At 47.0% G+C, this 22,609-nt stretch overlaps 1 protein-coding gene and 1 long non-coding RNA gene across 3 annotated transcripts in view; one reads left to right on the forward strand and one right to left on the reverse strand.

The window, feature by feature from the left end:
* Window positions 1–22,609, forward strand: part of LOC310746046 (mitogen-activated protein kinase kinase kinase 3-like) — a 109,419-nt gene that overhangs the window by 51,438 nt on the left and 35,372 nt on the right. For both annotated transcript variants that reach the window (XR_014540476.1, XM_083579672.1), the window contains exons 3-5: window positions 5,317–5,426; window positions 18,949–18,992; window positions 19,487–19,586. Coding sequence is in view for 1 of the 2 variants with exons in the window: in XM_083579672.1 (XP_083435798.1) it covers window positions 5,317–5,426; window positions 18,949–18,992; window positions 19,487–19,586 (254 nt within the window). In the remaining variant the exon portion in view is untranslated. The remainder of the gene's footprint in view (window positions 1–5,316; window positions 5,427–18,948; window positions 18,993–19,486; window positions 19,587–22,609) is intronic.
* LOC310746406 lies at window positions 7,396–8,315 on the reverse strand. The gene is made up of 2 exons (XR_014540708.1): window positions 8,023–8,315; window positions 7,396–7,974 (listed from the first exon to the last, which is right to left on the reverse strand). It is a non-coding gene; the product is annotated as an uncharacterized lncRNA (long non-coding RNA).

The following is a 22,609-nucleotide window of genomic DNA, read 5'->3' on the forward strand; positions in this document are numbered from 1 at the left end:
CCCACCCCTTACTGTTTGGGCCTTGATTGAACTGGTTGCTCAAATAGCACACCTGCCCCTTCAGGGAAGCCTTTTGATTTTTGAGGTGGGAATTGTGGACCCCAAGAGCCAGGATTAATCCATTTCTGCCCAAGATCCTTTGTAAACAGGACTGAGTGAGCAGCAGCTTTGCAAGCCGTGGTGCCAACTCTTCTGATCTGTCTTCTCCAATGAATTCTGATTATTATTATTTTGGAGGTTGAGCATCGCTCCACCGATGCTTTAACAAACAAGTTTTCTTATTGTTTAAGCCACATACATGGGACTGTCTGAAGGAGCATCCTGCCATCGATTTTTGTTTACAGAACTCAGGAGAAAGGGGTTTCCTGAAGTACAAATGTTTTGGGAGATCAAGCAGAGGGGGAAGCGACTCTTCCGTGAATCAGTGTGGTCTTCGCTTGTTAGTTCATCCTTCTGGACTGCTGCTGAGGGAGAAAAACACAGGACTGTACATTTTCCAGTCACTGAAGGCAGATGTTGTCTTTAAACCACCTGACTGACGGGCAACAGTAGAGCCAGCAGGACAAGGCCTGAAGCAAGATTTGAATGGTTTTGGGTAAAACGGTGGTAGCTTAGTAGAACACATAGTCCGTAGCTGCACACATAAAGCCCCTGGATTCAGCAGCTGGCATATCTGGTTAAAACCAAAATCGTGTAGAAGGGTGAGGAAAGATCTCCCACTGCCCATGAGAAGAGGCAGGGTAGCTCAGTGATCTGACCTGTTGGCCATCTGTCATGGATGCTGTAGATGAGATTCCGGCATTGAAAGGGGTTAGACTAAATGACCGTTGGTAGTCCCATCCAACTTGACAGTTCTACGATTCTATGTCCGGGTATAAGGCTACTTATACCAGTATGACACAACCTTGATGGCAGAAAGTGAGGAGGAATTAAAGAACCTTTTATTGAGGGTGAAAGAGGAGAGCGCAAAATATTGTCTAAAGCTAAACATCAAAAAAACGAAGATCATGGCCACTGGTCCCATCACCTCCTGGCAAATAGAAGGGGAAGAAATGGAGGCAGTGAGAGATTTTACTTTCTTGGGCTCCATGATCACTGCAGATGGTGACAGCAGCCACGAAATTAAAAGACGCCTGCTTCTTGGGAGAAAAGCAATGACAAACCTAGACAGCATCTTAAAAAGTAGAGACACCACCTTGCCAACAAAGGTCCGTATAGTTAAAGCTATGGTTTTCCCACTAATGATGTATAGAAGTGAGATCTGGACCATAAAGAAGGCTGATTGCCAAAGAATTGATGCTTTTGAATTATGGTGCTGGAGGAGACTCTTGAGAGTCCCATGGACTGCAAGAAGATCAAACCTCTCCATTCTGAAGTAAATCAGCCATGAGTGCTCACTGGAAGGACAGATCCTGAAGCTGAGGCTCCAATACTTTGGCCACCTCATGAGAAGAGAAGACTCCCTGGAAAAGACCCTGATGTTGGGAAAGATGGAGGGCACAAGGAGAAGGGGACGACAGAGGACAAGATGGTTGGATAGTGTTCTCGAAGCTACCAGCATGAGTTTGACCAAACTGCGGGAGGCAGTGGAAGACAGAAGTGCCTGGCATGCTCTGGTCCATGGGGTCACGAAGAGTCGGACACAACTAAACGACTAAACAACAACATAAGGCTACTCTTGATATCCTCACAAGCTCTTGTGCTTTCTAGGTTTTTATCTCTATGGATATTGCGCGTGTGAGGGAGAGGCAGACAGAGACCTGTTTTGCGCATTTGGAGAAGCTGAAAACCAATAACTTATTATGCGCAAGCGAATTGCTGCTACTTTGCTCCAACACATGCCTCCTGGCTCACGCTGGAGAGAAGCAGTCGTCTGCAATCATCACCTGAGGCCCTTCTTCACGTGCCCCCTCCACAAGAGGTTTGGAGGGTGGCAATATGAGAACAGGGCCTTTTTTGTGGTGGCTCCCCATTTGTGGAATGCTCTCCCCAAGGAGGCTCGCCTGACGCCTTCATTATACACCTTTAGGCACCAGGTGAAAATGTTTCTCTGTCACCGGCCTTGGGCTGATTGACCCTTCTGTGGCCTTTCCAATGTGTTTGTGGGAGAGGTGTGTGTGTGATTGGTTTGTTTTTGTCTTATTATGTATTTTGTGTTCTCGTTTTGCATCTCTATGTTGTGAACCTCCTTGAGATCTACGGATGGTGTGCAGTATACGAATTAAATAAATCAATCAACAAACCACAAGCCCTGGCTAAGTGTTACGACAGAACCAGGGATCGTGTTATGTTTTGCTCGTGACAAACCTCAGTCTGTAGCCAAGGCTTGCTGACTTGTGGTTCCTTCAGAGCAAAACAAACTACGACCTGGTTTTGTTGTAATGCTAAGTCAGGGATCGTGACTTGTTTCTCCCCAGTGTGAGCAGGGACAGAGAAAAGAGCCCAATTCAGCACGTTCACAGTAAAGCATTAACTAAGGGGCTGGTGCCAGATTTCAGTAGTAGTTTGGATTTGGATTTGATATCCCACTTTATCACTACCCGAAGGAGTCTCAAAGTGGCTAACATTCTCCTTTCCCTTTTCCCCCCACAACAAACACTCTGTGAGGTGAGTGGAGCTGAGAGACTTCAGAGAAGTGTGACTAGCCCAAGGTCACCCAGCAGCTGCATGTGGAGGAGCGGGGAATCGAACCCGGTTCACCAGATTACAAGTCTACTGCTCTTAACCACTACACCACACTGGCTCTCAGGGATTTCAGGGGTCCTGCAGCACAGTACTGCCCCCCAAACCCCAACATGTACCAATGCAGCTGTACTTTCCCCCCTGCTGCCACGACCACCACATGCGGCCTAGGACCCACGTACCTACGGGACCGCCTCTCCTGGTATGACCCGCGGAGGACCTTAAGGTCCACAAATGACAACACTTTGGAGGTCCCAAGTCGCAAGGTGGTTAGATTGGTCTCAACTAGGGCCAGGGCCTTTTCAGTACTGGCCCCGACTTGGTGGAACGCTCTGTCACAAGAGACTAGGGCCCTGCGGGACTTGACATCTTTCCGCAGGGCCTGCAAGACAGAGCTGTTCCACCTGGCCTTTGGTTTGGACCCTTATGTTTCCCTCCCCTTATGGTTTTGATCTATGGGCTACTTTTTAAATGAGGCTGCATTTTAAATTGCATTTTAACCTGTATTTTAAATTGCCCCCCCCCCATTATGTTTTTACTGTAATTTGACTGGTGTTAGCCATCCTGAGCCTGGCTCTGGTCAGGGAGGGCGGGGTATAAATAAAATGTATGATTATTATTGTTATGTACTGAAGTTCTCACCCTGGGCCAGCAGGGGGGATACTGTAGATAGTTTTCACTCAGGTCCACATATGCAAATAAGGGATTGAAAGTGACGTTCAGTGATTGGAAAGTGTTACAGTTGCGTTGTAGTGGAGCTCTATATAAGCAGGCTGGCTGAACCCTTCAGTTCTGTTCTGGCCTGTGAATAAACAAGAGCTGTTTGAAGAATCGCTGTGTCGTCTGAGATGTTCACCCACAACTTAAAACTTATTATTATTATTATTATTAGTCACACTTTCCATTGTCCTCCTTGCTGCATTTTAGCAGAGGAGAGGTGCTCCTCCACCTTTGAAATGGGATTCATCCACAGTGACTGCCTGCCATCTTAATCTGCCCAGAATGTAACACACCAATCCAGAGATTTGTAAAGACTTACCGGCTGCTGGGGCATCGCATTTGAGGCAATTTAAAATGGTGCACGACCGCCGCGGACAGGAGCCAAGTTTAGCTCCTGTTGAGAAGTGGCCCTGCTGCCCATCCGTGGCTAAGATGTCACCTGGGAGTCCTGCAAAGAGGGCATTAAGGTGGCACAGCAATGCCAGAATGACCAGTCACCCTTCTAACACATGGGGACTCTTGGCCACTGCCAAAAGCCTTCGACTGCTGGCATCCAGGCCTGGTTACTTGCAACCTGTGAACTGGTTCAGTGTTTCCATGCATAAAGGAAACATTTAGATTTGCAGCATCTTCTGCCACTTCAGACTGGTGATCTTCTTTCTCTTGGGTGGGGAACCCCAGGGAAACATAATGACAGCTCCTTACCACTGACAATTACAGGACCACACTGCCCCATTCTGGTAATTTATGGAAGGGGATTTCCGGCTCAACCAGGGTAATACTCGCATTTTCCTATTTTTTCCACCAAGCACCCCGTCAGAATTTTCTGAGAAACCTACAGGTATAGATTTCCTTTTTTAAAAACCAGCAACAACTGTTTTTATTGATACTTATAAAAAGATATACATACAAAAGTTCATACCCAATTCAAAGTATCTTTTTTATAATATGCCAGACTAAAAATTATAATCTAAAAAGGAACAGGGGCAAAAAGAAAAAAAAAGAGGAGCGAAGGGGGAATAGGGAGAGAAAAAGAGAAAGGAAAGAAAATGGAAAATATATATCAGCTAAATATAGTATTCACTCATTAGCATCCAGCTATTCTGTTTTCTATAAGCCAATGTTTTTTCAGTCTTCAAATCCAAATGTTACGAGTTCATATTCTCTTACGCACAAAAAGTCCATAAGACGTTTCTAGTCCTTATTAAATGTCAATAATAATTTTTCTCTAATTGAACCTGTTAATTTTGCCATCTCAGAATAGTCCAATAATTGTATCAGCCATTCCTCCATAGTAGGGGAGGACTGTATCTTTCCATCTTTTTGCGTGTAAAACTCGCCGCTGTAATCATATATAATAATCTTCCACAGTCCTTTTCCAGTTGTGTATCCATTAACCCTAACAGAAAAAAAGTTCTGGCTTCAATTAGATATTAACCTTTTAAATCTGCAGTATCAATGCACGTATTTGTACCCAATAATTTTTTTTAGCCTTTTCTACATGTATAGATTTCGCAGTCTGCCACACTGGCACTTACGACTGGTTTTTTAAAAAATGTACTCGAGTCACTGTCTGGAAATACAAACAAATTTGCAACTATATAAATTGTGTGAAGTGTTCTCATTTTAACGCACTTATCTCTCTGTGCATACTTGGTTCTCGTTGTAGACTTCCTTTCTGCTCTGCTAATAATAAAAGTTTCTTGCCGTAGCTTATTTTACACATGTGGGAATCTCGGATCACTCGTTCTTGAATTAGCCTCTGCCCCGGTCTTCTAACTCAATTGCTGATATTGAGAAAAATCCGCATATTATTATCATTATTTTTAAGTGCTGTGGTATGGGCCTTGGAGAGGTCCAGAAGGAGAGAGCTTCAGGTTTCACAAGACTAAATCTATTTCCTTTCTTCTGCAGACGAAGAGGAGGCACTCAACTCTATTATGAAAGATCTCGCAGCCTTGGGCAAATGCGGAGGCCTCTTGGACACCAACCGGAACAAAAACCACGTCTATTCCAACAAACAGGTGAGTTGAGTTGTAGGGAACACCTTCCTACAGGGCTCAAACGTTGTGCTTTCTCAAACACCAGATTCTGGTCCATTAGGATGAATGGGGTACTTCCCCACCATCCTTAATCTGATCCTTAGCTAGCCATCACCTGCCTGCCTTTCTGCTTGCAGCTGGCGGTATTCAATGATGTTTTACTCTAGAGTAGACCCATTGAAACTAATGAACTGCCTGTAGGCTCCCTCCTTCATTTTAGTCTTGGTAAAATTCAGCATGGAGGAAGATCCCAGTGGTGAGACCAGAGTTAGTTGTTTTTGTTTTTTTTAAAAATAAATTTATTTATTTGGTTTTTCAGATTAAAATTTCACAGTCACTTGTCCAGCATACAACATAAAAACGAGATTCTAAGGAATCTCCTGGACTTCCCTCCTCCCCTTTGTGGGTCCTGTTATTAATCGTTTCCTCCTACAGGTATAGATGCATCTTTTATAATACAGTGGTACCTCTGGTTGCGAACGGGATCCGTTCCGGAGGCCCGTTCGCAACATGAAGGGAACGCAACCCGCAGCGGCGCGTCTGCGCACGCACGGGTTGTGATTCGCCACTTCTGCGCATGACATCATTTTGCGCATCTGACCATGCGCGAGCGGCAAAACCTGGAAGTAACCCTTTCTGGTACTTCCGGGTCACTGCAAGACGTAACCTGAAAGAACGTAACATGAAGCGGACATAACATGAGGGATGACTGTAATCCAAATCCATTGTATCCAAAATCCGCCATTAAACTACAAGTGATATTCCAGTCCTAATAACTGTTTATAATGGTCTTTAAGATAAGTTTTCAATTTTCCACATTCCTTGTTAAAATTTTGGTCTTCCTGATTTCTGATTCTCATTTTAGCCATTTTGGCATAGTCCATCAACTTGATCTGCCATTCTTCTCTGGTAGGGACTTTATCTTCTTTCCATCACTGGCACTGACAGTAGGTGGAGCCAGACCCAACGGCAAGCGGAGACAACTAACTCTGGTCTCCTAGAAAGACCAGAGTCAGTTGTCTCTGCTTGTCGTTGGGTCTGGCTCCACGTACTGTCAGTCTTCCACGCACCACAGTGATGCACAGCTGCTTGACAGAAGCTCAAAATGCATCTGTCCGTGTCCACACACATCCCCAGAGCAGCCTTTCTCAACCTGTGGGTCCCCAGATGTTGTTGAACTACAACTCCCATCACCCCTAGCTAGCAAGGCCAGAGCTCAGGGATGATGGGAGTTGTAGTCCAACAACATCTGGGGACCCACAGGTTGAGAACTGCTGCTCCAGAGTGTCACTAGATCTGATGGCTGCTGAAAAGGATCCAAGATGTTCAGCAAACCCGTGGGCTCCCTAACAGCTGCAGTGATGTCCGATGACCCAGTGAGACTTTGTTGGCTTGGCTGGTGGGTTAACGTTTTATGAAAGGTGACGGGTGAAGGCAGGAGACCACCCTGGAATGATCTGCAGAACAGCTTGAAAGTCGGGATTTGCTCAACGAGTTGTGTGCTTTCTTTTGCAAAAGCTGCACCTTCCTTGTTTTCCTTTTTCACATGTTCCACACACACACACCCCAGGTATTTTCTCAGATATCTGGCCTCTCCTCTTTCCAAACTCTCTGTGCCATCCCCTCCTTGCACCAACCATTGATTTGTGGGAGACCTGAAGCAAAGGTTCGCTGTGGAACCGCCTTGTACTTTTTAGCAGCCGATGGTTGCAGCAGGTGTCAACAGGTGAGTGTGGAAATAAGACGCCTCGCCTTCTGACAACTGTGCTGTGTGTGCATGTATGTGTGCATAAAAATGGCAAGGAGGAGGGGAGCTGCTGAGCCATTTCTTCGCCTTGCCGTTCTCCAATCGAGATAGCTCTCCTCCCCTGCCATCTTATTTTTCCTCTGTGGGATTTTGATTGTGCATCGACCATCCCATGGGGCAGTGAAATATACTCGGAGTCTAGTGTGGATTTCATGCTCTTTATTCAGCTCATAGTAGTGAGGAATGGAAGTTCCCCCAAAATGTCTGCTTTATATACATTATTTACACAATGGGCCCCACATGATTGGCTAGTTCCGGGATTCTCCTGTAGGCCAATCAGGTTGCGGATTCACTTCCACCTGGTGTTGGATTGGGTGGCTCCTGCGGACCAATCAGACTGCTGCATTCTGAATCCTATTGTTCTAGGACCAATCAGACTGCTGCATTTTGGATCCTATTCAACTCAGTACATAACAGGCAGAAAAGCCACCTGGGCAGGGGTGGAATTCATTTAGAGCTGAGAAATGTAAAGCAGTGAAAAAAGGTGAGGCGCCCACACACACTTATCAGCTTCCAATAGCTCCCTCGCAAAGTGGCATTTGAAAAAAGGACTACAAGCAAATGTGCTTCCATGTAACATAGTTTGGTCCTGTGTGTGTTACCCAACATTCTGTCTGCATTGCGGACAGCCTCTAATATTCCAGATAAAGGGGTTGTAGTCCATTTCAACACTGTGGCAGGGGATGGCACAGATGGTTTTGCCCATCTCAGGCTTTCTGCTACCTATAATACAGTACTTCTCATGCCTTGGCCAAATTGCCCTTCTTCTACCCATAATGCCCCTCATGCCTTGGTCAGATTGACCTTCTGCTACCCATAATGCCTCTCATGCCTTGGCCAAGTTGCCCTTCTGCTACCCATAATGCACCACACCCTCTGCCCATAATGCCCTCCGCTCCTCCTTATATCTGTGGTCCTCTGCCCACAGAAAACATTCGGTTCCTCTCTGCGAGTTTCCGAACAGCCCGCTGCAACTTTTAACTGCGTACTCTGTGTTTTATTATAAACAGCAGCTATTTCTTCAGGGAATGCTGCATGAGATCATGATTCACCTCATTCAGAGGCGCTTTGTTATTATTATTTTTTCTTCTCTCTCTCCCCAGTTTTTTCCAACTGTTCTCTTAATCTAAACCAGCCAGCTTGGCTCTTTCCACACCTCCTTCCAAAGCTGTAATGAAAGCTGAGCAGAAATTCGCTAGATCCTTGAGTGCACACACACACACACACACACACACATATATTACACGCATTGAACGTAAACATACATCCAAACAGTGATCGCCATGGTTTTTTCCTCCCTTGGGATGAGGCCATCTTCTTCCTGCCCTCGTTTTCTAAAAGACAGGCGTACATACCAGTGATTCCACTGCTAATGTAGCCGTCAGTCTTGCTCCTTCCCCCTTTCTTTAGGTTAGCGTGTGGAGGATGGAACTATCAAGCACTATTCATCTTGAGGGCTATACATTACCTCCAAGCTTAGAGGCAGAGTTGCTGGGGAAGAACCCTTTTCCCTGTAAGCAACTGGCTGACCACTTTGGAAAATGGGATGCTGGACCCTTTGCCCTGATCAAACAGGATGCTTCTCAAGTTCTAATGGGCTGCCTTCCTTTGATTGCTATTCCCAGAAGTCATAGACTTGTAGATTTGGAAGGGACACCAAGGGTCATCTAGTCTAACCCACTGCAATGCAGGAATCTCAGCTAGATCATACGGGATAGGCGGCCATTCAACATCTGCTCAATAACCTCCAAGGAAGGAGAGTCCAAGACATCCCTGGGGAGTCTGTTCCACTGTCGAACAGCTCTTACTGCCAGAAAGTTATGCCTGTGGCTAGCTCAGTTGGTCAGAGTGTGGTCTGGTAACACCAAAGTCACAGGTTCGATTCCCATACGTGCCACCTGCATATTCCTGTATTGCGTGGGGTTGGGCTAGATGACCCTCGGGGTCCCTTCAAACTCTACAGTTCTATGTTTAGTCAGAATCTCCTTTCTTGTAACTTGAAGCCATTGGTTTGGGTCCTACCCTCCAGAACGGGGGGGGGGGGGACCAAGCTTGCTCCATCCTCTATCTGAAAGTCCTTTCGATATTTGAAGATGGCTATCCTATCTCCTATTCTTGGGAGAAAAGCAATGACAAACCTAGACAGCATCTTAAAAAGCAGACACATCACCTTGCCAACAAAGGTCCGTATAGTTCAAGCTATGGTTTTCCCAGTAGCAATGTACGGTAGTGAGAGCTGGACCGTAAAGAAGGCTGATCGCCGAAGAATTGATGCTTTTGAATTATGGTGCTGGAGGAGACTCTTGAGAGTCCCATGGACTGCAAGAAGATCAAACCGATCCATTCTGAAGGAAATCAGCCTTGAGTGCTCACTGGAAGGACAGATCCTGAAGCTGAGGCTCCAATACTTTGGCCACCTCATGAGAAGAGAAGACTCCCTGGAAAAGACCCTGATGCTGGGAAAGATGGAGGGCACAAGGAGAAGGGGACGACAGAGGACGAGATGGTTGGACAGTATTCCCGAAGCTACCAGCATGAGTTTGACCAAACTGCAGGAGGCAGTGCAAGACAGGAGTGCCTGGCGTGCTCTGGTCCAGGGGGTCACGAAGAGTTGGACACGACTAAACGACTAAACAACAACATCCTATCTCCTCTCATTGTCATGTTTTCCAATCTTAACATCTCCAGCTCCTTCAACCGTTCCTCATATGGCTTGACTTCCAGACCCTTGATCACCAGAACTGGACACAGTATCCCTTCTGTGGTCTGCCCAAGGCAGAACAGAACAGTGCTATGGCTTCCCTTGATCAGGAAACTGGACTTTGGTTGATGCAGCCTAGAATAGCTTTTTTTGCTGCTGCATCACTTTTTGACATGGGTGGAATGTGTCCTTGAAATCAGGTAACGCCTCCTGCTTGCCAGGATGGAGAATATTAAGGGGAGCGTGAGGAGGTGTTGGAAGTTAGGTAGAGTATGAAGGTAAATTTGCCTTTGTTGCTCCATTGACCTTTGCTCTAGGGCAGGGGTCAGCAAACTTACCGCGCCTCGGGCCGGTGTCTCCAGCACCAATCGTGCAGTGGGCTGGAGGGCAGGGGAGCGCGTGCCCATACATGTGTGCACATGCTATTTCCGGCGCACTTCCGGGTCGGAGGAGGACCGAAAATAGCTTGTGCGCATGTGCAAGGGCCTCCTCCGACCTGGATGTGTACCGGAAATAAGGCTTGTGCATGTGCAAATAACACCTGCGCATGTGCACAAGCTATTTCCGATGCTCCTCCGACCCAGAAATGGGCAGCTACGCAGCGCAGTGCCGGTAAGATCGGGGGGCGGTGGGGGTCACCGCGGGCCGGATAAATGAGTACCGGATAAATGGGTTTTTTTGGGGAGGAGCAGGATCATGGGGGCAGCTATTCGCTCCACCCCAATGAATGCTCCAGAATTGCTGTGTTGTGATGTAGCTTTCTGCTGAAAACAGGCCTCCCTGCAATGAACTGACCTGCTTGCGTGATGCGCTTAACACCAGCCTTTTGGGCCAGATGAACAAGTCTAAGCCACACATAGCAAGACAAGAAGAAGAGTTTGAAGAGTTCGGATTTGATATCCCGCTTTATCACTACCCTAAGGAGTCTCAAAGCGGCTAACATTCTCCTTTCCCTTCCTCCCCCACAACAAACACTCTGTGAGGTGAGTGAGGCTGAGAGACTTCAGAGAAGTGTGACTAGCCCAAGGTCACCCAGCAGCTGCAGGTGGAGGAGCGGGGAATCGAACCCGGTTCACCAGATTATGAGTCTACCGCTCTTAACCACTACACCACTTGCAAACTTTCTTTTGGCAAGGGCCCTGCAGGAGTTAGGGCCCATCTAAGTTCTTCGCTGATTAAAAATCAAATTCTGTCTAATTAATCTATTAAATGCTGCAGGTGAGGGATTAGGGTAAACAAAGAAATGCGTCGAGGAGTACTATCTGAATTTCCCTTTTCTCCAGCCACGAAAGATGCAAGGACAGCGGTCCTTTTCTGCGTCTCTCTGTCTGTTGGGGGTATATGTCTGTGTGTCCCCCTATTAAAGTGAGTTAGGAGGCCAGCGTAGCTTCTCCCCTAGTTTCCTCCTGAGGCAATGGGCTCACGGCACTTGCCCTGACATCCTACACCAGCCCGTTGAGTGGTGGAAAGCTAGCTCCCACTGACCCTACCATTGGCACACTTCCGAGAAGTCCTGGCCAACGCCCGAGTCTTCCACAGCTTCTCCAAGTATTAGGTGTCCTTGCCCGGCGATGGGATTTCGTCACATGTTAGCAAGATGTCCTGGCCTGGGGTGACCTGCCTGGGCACATTTCTCACAGCAAGGCCCTCCACAAGCTTGCCACAAACCCTGGTTTTGCTTCCAGGATGCCACCAGCAGGAAGGAAAGAGGCAGCTGGCCAGGAGTTTCTGGCTAAGAAAGTGACCCTGTACCAGGGGGAGAGGGATCTTGTACTTTGCTCCTTCCTGATGGATGAGTTTGATGCAATGGGAGGGAAAACAGCACAGGGGTGAGAACTCAGAAGATCCAGGTTCAGTTGCTGCTGCACAACAGATAAAACGGGGGGACTTTGGAACATATTTTCTTTTCTTGTGATTTTGGCATTTATGCCAGAAGACAATTATTAGAGGCCTTACAACTCAGTAGGCTGATTTCTTTGCCACCAACGGTTCAGGACCTGCTTTCGGACAGGAATGATCAAATTACTTTAATAGTGGCTGAATTTTTTAGTGCTGCCCATGTAGAAAGACTGGGTCATTATAAAGAGAATCAGTGGTTCTTAATTGATTCGGTAGTGCTGCATTGTATTATTTATGCAAATTGATTTTCTATGGAGTTAAAGATCTGACCGGGACAAACCTTGTTATGTTCAGCTCGTATTTTGCACAATTTGTATACAGTGTCTGTTTGATAATGTGTGGTTTGCTATTCCTAATAAAGGATAACTTTACTAAAACGGGGGGGGGGGGCTTTTGGGGCAGGGGGACACATTTATTTATTTATGAGTGGGGATTCGAACCCTGCTCTCCTGAGTCCGACACTCTAACTGTGACACCACACTGGTTGTCTTTATGAGGAACTTTTCAGGGGCCACAGGGCAATGGTGAATGGAGCCCAGGGCCATCCCGTCCCATTTCACAGCCTGAGACAAAATGTGACGGGGCTACTGCATTCCCTCCCCGCTCCTCCTGTCAAAGTCTTGCTTAACAGGGTCAGCAATGGCGGTGGCTTCCAGCAAGATCTCAGGGAGCACTTGCAGTATAGCTGCCGTATGACCCCGTTGGGGGTGCTGGGCATTGCCCCATGGTATTCCGCCGCCTGAGGCGGCTGCTTCAGTGGGCCGGCCCTGGTGGGGTCAAAGGCCGAGGTGGCCAGATCAATGGGTGCGACTTCTTATGTCTTACATCCAGCCACATAAAAGTTCAAGGTAAAGGGACCCCTGAACATTAGGTCCAGTGGCGGACGACTCTGGGGTTGTGGCGCTCATCTCGCTTTACTGGCCGAGGGAGCCGGCGTACAGCTTCCGGGTCATGTGGCCAGCATGACGAAGCCGCTTCTGGCAAACCAGAGCAGTGCACGGAAATGCCATTTACCTTCCCTCCGAAGCGGTACCTATTTATCTATTTCAAGCCGAGGGAGCCAGCGTTTGTCCACAGACAGCTTTCCGAGTCAGGTGGCCAGTATGACTAAACCGCTTCTGGCGCAATGGAGCACCGTGACGGAAACCAGAGCGCACGGAAACACTGTTTGCCTTCCCGCTGGAGCGGTACCTATTTATCTACTTACTTTGGTGTGCTTTCGAACTGCTAGGTTGGCAGGAGCAGGGACCGAGCAACGGGAGCTCACCCCGTCGTGGGGATTCGAACCACTGACCTTCTGATCAGCAAACCCTAGGCTCTGTGGTTTAACCCACAGCGCCACCCGCGTCCCTTACATAAAAGTTGGACGTCCCTATATACAAAAACACATATTCCCATCCTCACGTTTACCCTGCGAAGAGTACAGAATCCACCCGCTTCAAATGAAGTTGATCTTTGGGCCCCTTTTTCTCAAATAGTTGTTTCCCTAGCGAGCGACACTTGAGTGCAGGGGAAGTCGAAATCCTGCAAATCTTTTCTCCCCCCCTTCTTTTGCATCTGGCTCTCTCAGATTCCTCTCCTCGAGCCAAGTGCTGTTATGTGAGAGGCGGCTGGTGTGTTTTCTTTGGCCCTCGTCCAGAGGAGGTCACTGTTGTTGTTATTGTTTCATTCCGGAGAAGAAGGATGCAGTCATTATTTTCCCCTCTCTTCTGGGGCTCTTCTGGGGCTGTTTTAAACAAGTGCTCTGGCGATTTCCAGCAACACGTTGTTCCTAAACAGAGTTGTTCTGGTCAGCAGAAACGGTGTCGAGTCTTGCGGGTGGGGGTGGCAGCTCAAAGCTCTCTTGCTCAGCGAAGCAAACGGCGCTCATTGCATAAAACTTCAGAATTCTGTAGGACACTTCCAGGACATACGATTTGCATGGGGAGGGCTGTAGCTCAGAGGTAGAGGCTCTGCCTTACATCTAGGAGGTCTCAGGTTCAATCCCCGGCGTCTCCAGGTAAGACTGAGAGAGACTCCTGCCTGGTCCCTGGAGAGCTGCTGGCAGTCAGTGAAGACAATACTGAGCTAAATGGACCAATGATCTGACTCAGCACAAAGCAGAGTCCTCTGTTGCCCCTTTTGCATTTTGCAGCCAGGATCAAGGAGGCCATGTGACTCGTGAGCAGAGAGATGGGGAGGGAACCACCTGAATACGAGTTTGTGTGTGTATTATTATTATTATTATTATTATTATTATTATTATTATTAGAATTTCTATACTGCCCTAAAGCCGGGGGTCTCAGGGCGGATCACAGAATAAAATCAAGATGCAGTCGTACCTTGGATCCCGAACGCCTTGCGAGTCAAACGTTTTGGCTGCCGAACAGTGCAAACCTCGAAGCATAGCTGTCAACGTTTCCCTTTTCTTGCGAGGAATCCTATTCGGAATAAGGGAATTTCCCTTAAAAAAAGGGAAACGTTGACAGCTATGGAAGTGAGTCTTTCGGTTTGCGAAGGTTCTTTGGAACCCAAATGTCCCAACGCAACTTCCGCGACTTCCGATTGGCTGCAGGAGCTTCCTGCAGCCAATCGGAAGCTGCGCCTTGGTTTCCGAACGTTTTGCAAGTCGAATGGACTTCCGGAACGGATTCTGTTCGACTTCCGAGGTACCAATGTATAAAACCACAAAATAAATAATTGAAATAAAAACAACAACCCAATCACCCCCCCCAAACACATTTCAATAGGGCATAGGATGTACCGTATTTTTCGCTCTATAGGACGTACTTTTTCCCTTCTAAAAAGTAAGGGAAAATGTGTGTGCATCCTATGGAGCGAATGCAGGCTGCGCGGCTAAGCCCAAAGCCAGAACAGGGAGACGGAGCGCTGCGCAGTGCTCCGTCTCACTGTTCTAGCTTGGGGTTAGCTGCGCAAAGCCTCCGCAGGGCAGTCGGGTGCCTTCACCCCGCTGCCCTGCGGATGCTTCAAAGGCTGTCCCCAAAGCCAGAACAGTGAGAGGCTATCCCAGAAGCCAGATCCCTCTTGCTGTTCTGGCTTCTGGGGTTCAGAATTTTTTTCGTCTTGTTTCCTCCCCCCAAAACTAGGTGCGTCTTATCGTCCGGTGCATCCTATAGAGCGAAAAATACGGTAAATCAGATCAACCAAAGGCCTGGTTAAAAAGGAACATTTTTGCCGGGCGCCTAAAGGTGTATAATGAAGGCACCAAGCGAACGTCCTTGGGGAGAGCGTTCCACAGACAGGGAGCCACAGCAGAGAAGGCCCTGTTCTGGTGTTGCCACCCTCCTTGTAGGTTTTTTCCTTTTTAAAAGCTGTATCCGTAACCAGAATGTCACAAAATAGTGGCAGTTTTCAAGTTCTTCAAAACCCTGATGAAGTGTAGGATGGGAGCATGGAGACTGCCAACTGCGCTCTGGGCAAAGTATGAGTAAAAGATAAGGAGCGTTTTCAGGAAGAGACGTCACCCCACTCGCCCATCTAGGAATTCTCCTTATTTGATAGAAAGCAACGTGTGGCTGATTTTTCCAAGGCCTGCTTTATCCAGGGTAGGGAATACATTTTTTTTTCCACCCAGAAAAGAAAGGAAGGGAGGAGAGAGATGACGCTGTAATTTATTTCTGTATTTATTTATTTCTGAAAAATCTATTAATAGTGGGCCCCTCCAACCAATGGGCTTTGCTGCTTGGTTTCAGGCCACAAGGAATGTGTACGCTTGCTAGGGATGTGGGGGAAATTCAGTCCCATTCGTGTTGAAAGGTGAGCCTACCAAATCCATACTTTCTGAAGCGTCACAGAAACCCAAACTCAGCCACTGCTTCGAAATTTGCGGTGCATTTCTCTAGCCGTGTAATTTCCACGAAAATACCCATTTACTAGGGTAATTGCTTGTAAAACACTTAGAACAGGGATCAGCAAACTTTTTCAGCAGGGGGCCGGTCCACTGTCCCTCAGACCTTGTGGGGAGCTGGACTATATATTTTTTGGGGGGGGGGGATGAACGAATTCCTATGCCCCACAAATAACCCAGAGATGCATTTTATATAAAAGGACACGTTCTACTCATGTAAAAACATACTGATTCCCGGACTGTCCGCGAGCCGGATCCGGCCCCCGGGCCTTAGTTTGCCTACCCATGACTTAGAAGTTTTGCCACAATCAAGGAATATATGCATTTTCTTAAATAATATAAAATATGCATGAACACATGTGCATTTAAAAATAAACGTACCAAGTTGCATTACATCAGGGGAAATTGCTGTGCAAAAAAAATGTATATTAGGATAAATTGCAAGGGGGGGGGAATTGCATATTAGAAGAAATTTGCACTAAAATGCTGATGAATTTTCATGAGGACTTAAAAAAAAAAGAATTGCGAACTGATGCAGACGTGTGGAGAACTGAACTGAGTTTAAGTCTACAAAAGATGAGAAACCAAGAGAAGCCGAAATTGACACATACCCAACTGCCTGTGCCTATGAAGTGGAGGGGCAAAAACCCCAGGACTGCAGGACTGCAACTCTAGGGTGTGTTGGGAAACCAGGACTGCGATCCATTTGTAGTATGTAAACTTTCCACTCATATTAAGGCCCAGGAATCGCTCGCAGATTCATCTCTGGAAAGCAGAATAGGCAAACTAGCCAAGTTTCCTGTGCCCCTATGGCATCATCCAGGCCTTCCCAATGTCCATCTCTTAAGCATAGCTGTCAAGCGTCCCTTATTTGGCGGGACAGTCCCTTATCCCAGCGCCATGTCCTGCTGCTGTCCCTTATTGATGATGTCCCTTAAATAAGCTACTGAAGGTAATGGGGCCCTTTCTGTGTCCAGCTGTGCTTAGTCAACAACAAATTGTTGCTGTTTTTTGTGTTGAATATATGCTATATGGTAATTTATGGACCTAATAGGTATCTAAAGCCATTTGCATGCAACAAAATATTTATTTTATCAAAGTAATTGTTTATCCCTTATTTTGGCTGCTAAACCCTTATTTTCGAGGCTGCTGGTCCCTTATTTTCAAATCTGTAAGTTGACAGCTATGCTCTTAAGGCAGGCTTCCTCAATCTCGGCCCTCCAGATTTTTTTTCACCTACAACTCCCATGATCCCTAGCTAGCAGGACCAATGGTCAGGGATGATGGGAATTGTATTCTCAAAACATCTGGAGGGACGAATTTGAGGAAGCCTGTCTTAAGGCTTACAAACTTTGGCTATCTGCTCCTTCTAGAACTCTAGAACTCTTTTCTGGAAACCCGGCAAAGAGATCTCTGGTCCAGAATGGGCCTGTTACCACTTGCGACCTGTCACAACAGACACAGCCAACTGACCTTGTTCGGCTGGCTTGCCAGGCGCTTGGCACCGTTCCCCTGCAACCTCTGCCAGGGCCAGATCTCCAACAAAGTACCCTTCTGGTATGGAGTGTTGGTGTGAACTGCAGATGTTGTTGAATCTACAACGCTCATCATCATCTAGACATTGGCTGCACCACCTGGGGCTGATGGTGGGTTGTTGTTGTTTAGTCGTTTAGTCGTGTCCGACTCTTCGTGACCCCCTGGACCAGAGCACGCCAGGCACTCCTGTCTTCCACGGCCTCCTGCAGTTTGGTCAAACTCATGCTGGTAGCTTCGAGAACACTGTCCAACCATCTCGACCTCTGTCGTCCCCTTCTCCTTGTGCCCGCCATCTTTCCCAACATCAGGGTCTTTTCCAGGGAGTCTTCTCTTCTCATGAGGTGGCCAAAGTATTGGAGCCTCAGCTTCAGGATCTGTCCTTCCAGGGAGCACTCAGGGCTGATTTCCTTCAGAATGGAGAGGTTTGATCTTCTTGCAGTCCATAGGACTCTCAAGAGTCTCCTCCAGCACCAGAATTCAAAAGCATCCAGAAGGCAATCAGTCTTCTTTATGGTCCAGCTCTCACTTCCATACATCACTACTGGGAAAACCATAGCTTTAACTATACGGACCTTTGTCGGCAAGGTGATGTCTCTGCTTTTTAAGATGCTGTCTAGGTTTGTCATTGCTTTTCTCCCAAGAAGCAGGCGTCTTTTAATTTCGTGACTGCTGTCACCATCTGCAGTGATCATGGAGCCCAAGAAAGTAAAATCTCTCACTGCCTCCATTTCTTCCCCTTCTATTTGCCAGGAGGTGGGGGACCAGTGGCCATGATCTTCGTTTTTTTGATGTTGAGCTTCAGACCATATTTTGCGCTCTCCTCATTCACCATCATTAAAACATTCTTTAATTCCTCCTCACTTTCTGCCATCAAGGTTGTGTCATCTGCATATCTGGGGTTGTTGATATTTCTTCCGGCAATCTTAATTCCGGCTTGGGATTCATCCAGCCCAGCCTTTTGCATGATGAATTCTGCATATAAGTTAAATAAGCAGGGAGACAATATACAGTGGTACCTCGGGTTAAGAACTTAATTTGTTCCGGAGGTCCATTCTTAACCTGAAACTGTTCTTAACCTGAAGCACCACTTTAGCTAATGGGGCCTCCTGCTGCTGCTGCGCCATCGCTGCACGATTTCTGTTCTCATCCTGAAGCAAAGTTCTTAACCCGAGGTAATATTTCTGGGTTAGCGGAGTCTGTAACCTGAAGCGTATGTAACCTGAAGCGTATGTAACCCGAGGTACCACTGTACAGCCTTGTCGTACTCTTTTCCCAATGGGGGATTAGACTCCAATAACACCTAGAGCAGTTTTCTTCTGTGTTGGGCCTCTAGGTTTTCTTGGAATGTGGCTCCCTTCATCCCTAAACATTGGCCATTCTGGCAAAGATTGATGGGAGTTGGAGTCAAGCTTTGTCTAAGGGGCCAGAGGTTCCCAATCCCTGCTTCAGAGAACGTTCAAAGTGTTTGGTGTACTTTCTCCTTCTTGGAGCTTCTTAGCAACCCAGCAGGACAGCTTGCTATTATTCCCCCCATTTTGCAGATGGAGGGGAGGCAAACTGAGGCCGAAGTTGGCTCACTTAAAACCTCTAGTGAGAGCGCCGTAAAGTGGAGATTTGGGTCAGGGGCTCCCAGATTTGTCTAGCCCACGTTTTTTTGCCACTACGCTGCATCGGCTGTGTAGCTAATGGGTTTCTAATTCTTTTCGTTCCTCAGTTGCGGAATGCCAGGATCAAATTTGACCACGATGGAGAGAAAAGGTAGAATGTATTTTAATTAATTGACTGTGGTTTTATGTAAATTGTGCTATTTTTGCTGTTGTTAGCCGCTCTGAGCCCGGCTTTGGCTGGGGAGGATGGGATAGAAATATAATTTTATTATTATTATTATTATTATTATTATTATTATTATTATTATTATTACCTTCCTTGGCTGCATGAAGACTGATGTGTGTCATTGTGCTTCGTTAAATCGTATAAAGCCCACAGTCATTCTCCGTTCCATTAATTGTTTCACACGTACAGAGAGAAACTGCCTGTCCTTCAGGATCCTTAAAAACCAAAAGGAGTAACCCGTACTAACAATATGCTAATTTGTTTAAAACTGATTGAGTTTAATTTAATTGCATGCAATGTTGTTATGTGTATTTGCTTTTCAGAAGTGAAAGCAAGGGAAGAATCTACTGTTGCCCCACATTACGGAGCAGAGGCAGAGCAACGCTTTAAATAACAAAACGTCTATTATTTCCTTGCAGGATTATGCAGTTCCAGAGGCCAGTTAAGTTCAAAGAAGTTCTGCAGAAAGCCATGGACGCTTTTGGGCAGATGATGGACTTGCAATACGCCAACAACGAGGTTGGTTTGCTTTCTTTCTTCTTGTATGTGTGTGTGCTTAAAACAATCTCCTCTCTGCAAGGCGGGTTACAGCAAACTAAGAAAGTTTCCCTAGAGCTTGTTGGCTGGGTTTTTAAAAATCAAACTGTATATATATCTTGTTAGGGAGTGGGTGGCGCTGTGGTCTAAACCACTGAGCCTCTTGGGCTTGCCGCACAGAAGGTCGGCGGTTTGAATCTGTGTGACGGGGTGAGCTCCCGTTGCTCTGCCCCAGCTCCTGCCAACCTAGCAGTTCAAAAACACCCCAGTGCAAGTATGAAATGAATTTTATTATGGTCCCAGACCAGATTCTCCAGTGCAAGTAGATAAATAGGTACCACTGCGGCGGGAAGGTAAATGGCATTTCCGTACACTCTGGTTTCCGTCGGGTGTCCCGTTGCGCCAGAAGCGGTTTAGTCCTGCTGGCCACATGACCCGGAAAGCTCCCTGCGGACAAACGCCGGCTTCTTTGGCCTGGAAGCGAGATGAGCGCCACAACCCCATACTCACCTTTGATTGGATGTAATCGTCCAGGACTGCAAGATCAAGCCTCTCCATTCTGAAGGAAATCAGCCCTGAGTGTTCACTGGAAGGACAGATCCTGAAGCTGAGGCTCCAATACTTTGGCCACCTCATGAGAAGAGAAGACTCCCTGGAAAAGACCCTGGTGTTGGGAAAGATGGAGGGCACAAGGAGAAGGGGACAACAGAGGAGGAGATGGTTGGACAGTGTTCTCGAAGCCACAAACAAGAGTCTGACCAAACTGCGGGAGGCAGTGGACGACAGGAGTGCCTGGCGTGCTCTGGTCCATGGGGTCACAAAGAGTCGGGCACGACTAAACAACTAAACAGCAGCAACAACAAACCATCCAGGGGTCCTTTACCTTTTATATCTTGTTAAGTATAAATTAAGTATTGGGTACAATGGCACCTTTTCTCAGCCATTCACGACACCTGCCAAAGCTTTCCTTGCACCTAACATTTAATGGGTCTATTAATTTGCTTGCAAGTTGCTTTGGGTTGCCCTGGGCAGGATAAAGAGCAGCTAACAAATTTAATAAACAATAATGATAAACTGCTTAATTAACCCTTGCTCTTATGGAAGCTACAGGAGCCATATTCTGCTTTGATGTAGCCGAGCACCAGGGCAGCACAACCTTTTTGCTTTGCTTTCTGCCTGGGGAGAGGCTTGCAAATGCCACCTGAACAGGAGACCCTTTCTGCACAATTTAGCAATTGGGCATTTAGCTCTGTGGCACCTTCCCCTTAAATATTAGACAAGTTCCACCTCTGCTGTTCTTTCAGCACCTACCAAATACCTTCCAACAAACCCAGATGGGCAAGATATAAATATAAGAACAACAACAACAACAACAGGAACAGGAACAATAAATAAACAATAATAATTTTACACCCTTGTTACATAGCTTTAGGCACCAGGCAAAAACATTCCTCTTCTCCCAGGCTTTTGGCTCATTAAACTTATCTGGCCTTTTAAATTGTGTGTGTTGTGGAGAGCAGGTGCTCTTGCTTTTCTTTGTTACTACGGTATGTATTTTTGTATCTTTCTATTGTGAACTGCCCTGGGATCTTCAGGTGACGGGCGATACAGACATTTAATAAATTGTAATCATTATACGGGTGGCACTGTGGTCTAAACCACTGAGCCTAGGACTTGCCGATCAAAAGGTTGGCGGTTCGAATCCCTGTGACTGGGTGAGCTCCCATTGTCCCAGCCCCTGCCCACCTAGCAGTTCGAAAGCACGTCAAAGTGCAAGTAGATAAATAGGTACCGCTCCGGCGGGAAGGTAAATGGCGTTTCCGTGCGCTGCTCTGGTTTCACCAGAAGCGACTTAGTCATGCTGGCCACATGACCCGGAAGCTGTACGCCGGCTCCCTCAGCCTATAGAGCGAGATGAGCACCACAACCCCAGAGTTGTCCGCGACTGGACCTAACAGTCAGGGGTACCTTTACCTTTAATCATTATGTGGAGATCTTCCCCTGTTTCATCTGTGCTGGAATTGTCGATAGAGTTGCATCATCTAATCCAAATTGTTTTCAAGGTGCTTTTATTGTTATCTCAGGTAGGCTCCCCGCTCCCCAGCCACCCTCCCCCCCAGTTCAATGTAAATCTCGCTTGGAAACCTACGGAACTCCCCGTAACCTGCTTTCTTTCTTACTCTCAGGCTGAAAAACATGTGTTTTTGCATGGGAGCAGCAGCACGATGGCCAAGACACCTCCACCATTCTTAATATCCTACACCTGTCTTCTTCACCCTCACAGGCTCAAACCTTGAGAAGCTTAGCGAGGTGATGAATCAGCACGCAGCAAATCGTGCCCCCCCCTTCTCCCCCTGCCACGGGCGCCCTGGCTCATTAACTTAGCTGTTCAGTTTTACCGGCTGTAAGAAAGCTCTGCTCCATTTCCTGAGCCTGCAACCTGCCAACTCTCTCTCTCTCTCTCTGGTTTACGTGTGTCTATATTTAGGTCCGTGTCTGGTAGGGAACTTTCATGTAAAGAGCAGCCTCGTTGGCAAGCGAGGCAGAAAACCTTCTTGCTAGACACAAGCAATTAGGCAAAAGGACCACAGGCAGAAGTTTTCAAACACGGTGTCTCTTTTTTTGGCGTCTCGATAACCGGGCACGGGACCACATGGAACATTGGTGGAGAGGCTCCTAAGTCCGTAGGACATTTTATTCCAAGCACAGGCAGTTTTTTGGAAGGCCTGTGTAGGTTTGGGGGTGGAGGATGGGGGGGTGAGGTTAGGGGACTGCCAGGGAACTGCCCCCAAAGTTCAGCTCCAAATTCCAGGCCAGACTGATTAGGGGTGGGGAAATGTTCAAATACAAAGTTGGAATGGGTGGATTATTCCCATTGTTCACAAAACTAACTTCATGTTACTTTCACATATGCATATTCATAAGTCTGTTCTGCCCCATTTTGGCATTACCTGTGGATTTTATTCTAAAAAAAAAGAAATCCACACACAATTTGTGTTTTTTTA

Source organism: Podarcis filfolensis (genome assembly GCF_964270895.1).
Source record: "Podarcis filfolensis genome assembly, chromosome: 12".
In the NCBI taxonomy this organism is placed as follows: domain Eukaryota; kingdom Metazoa; phylum Chordata; class Lepidosauria; order Squamata; family Lacertidae; genus Podarcis; species Podarcis filfolensis.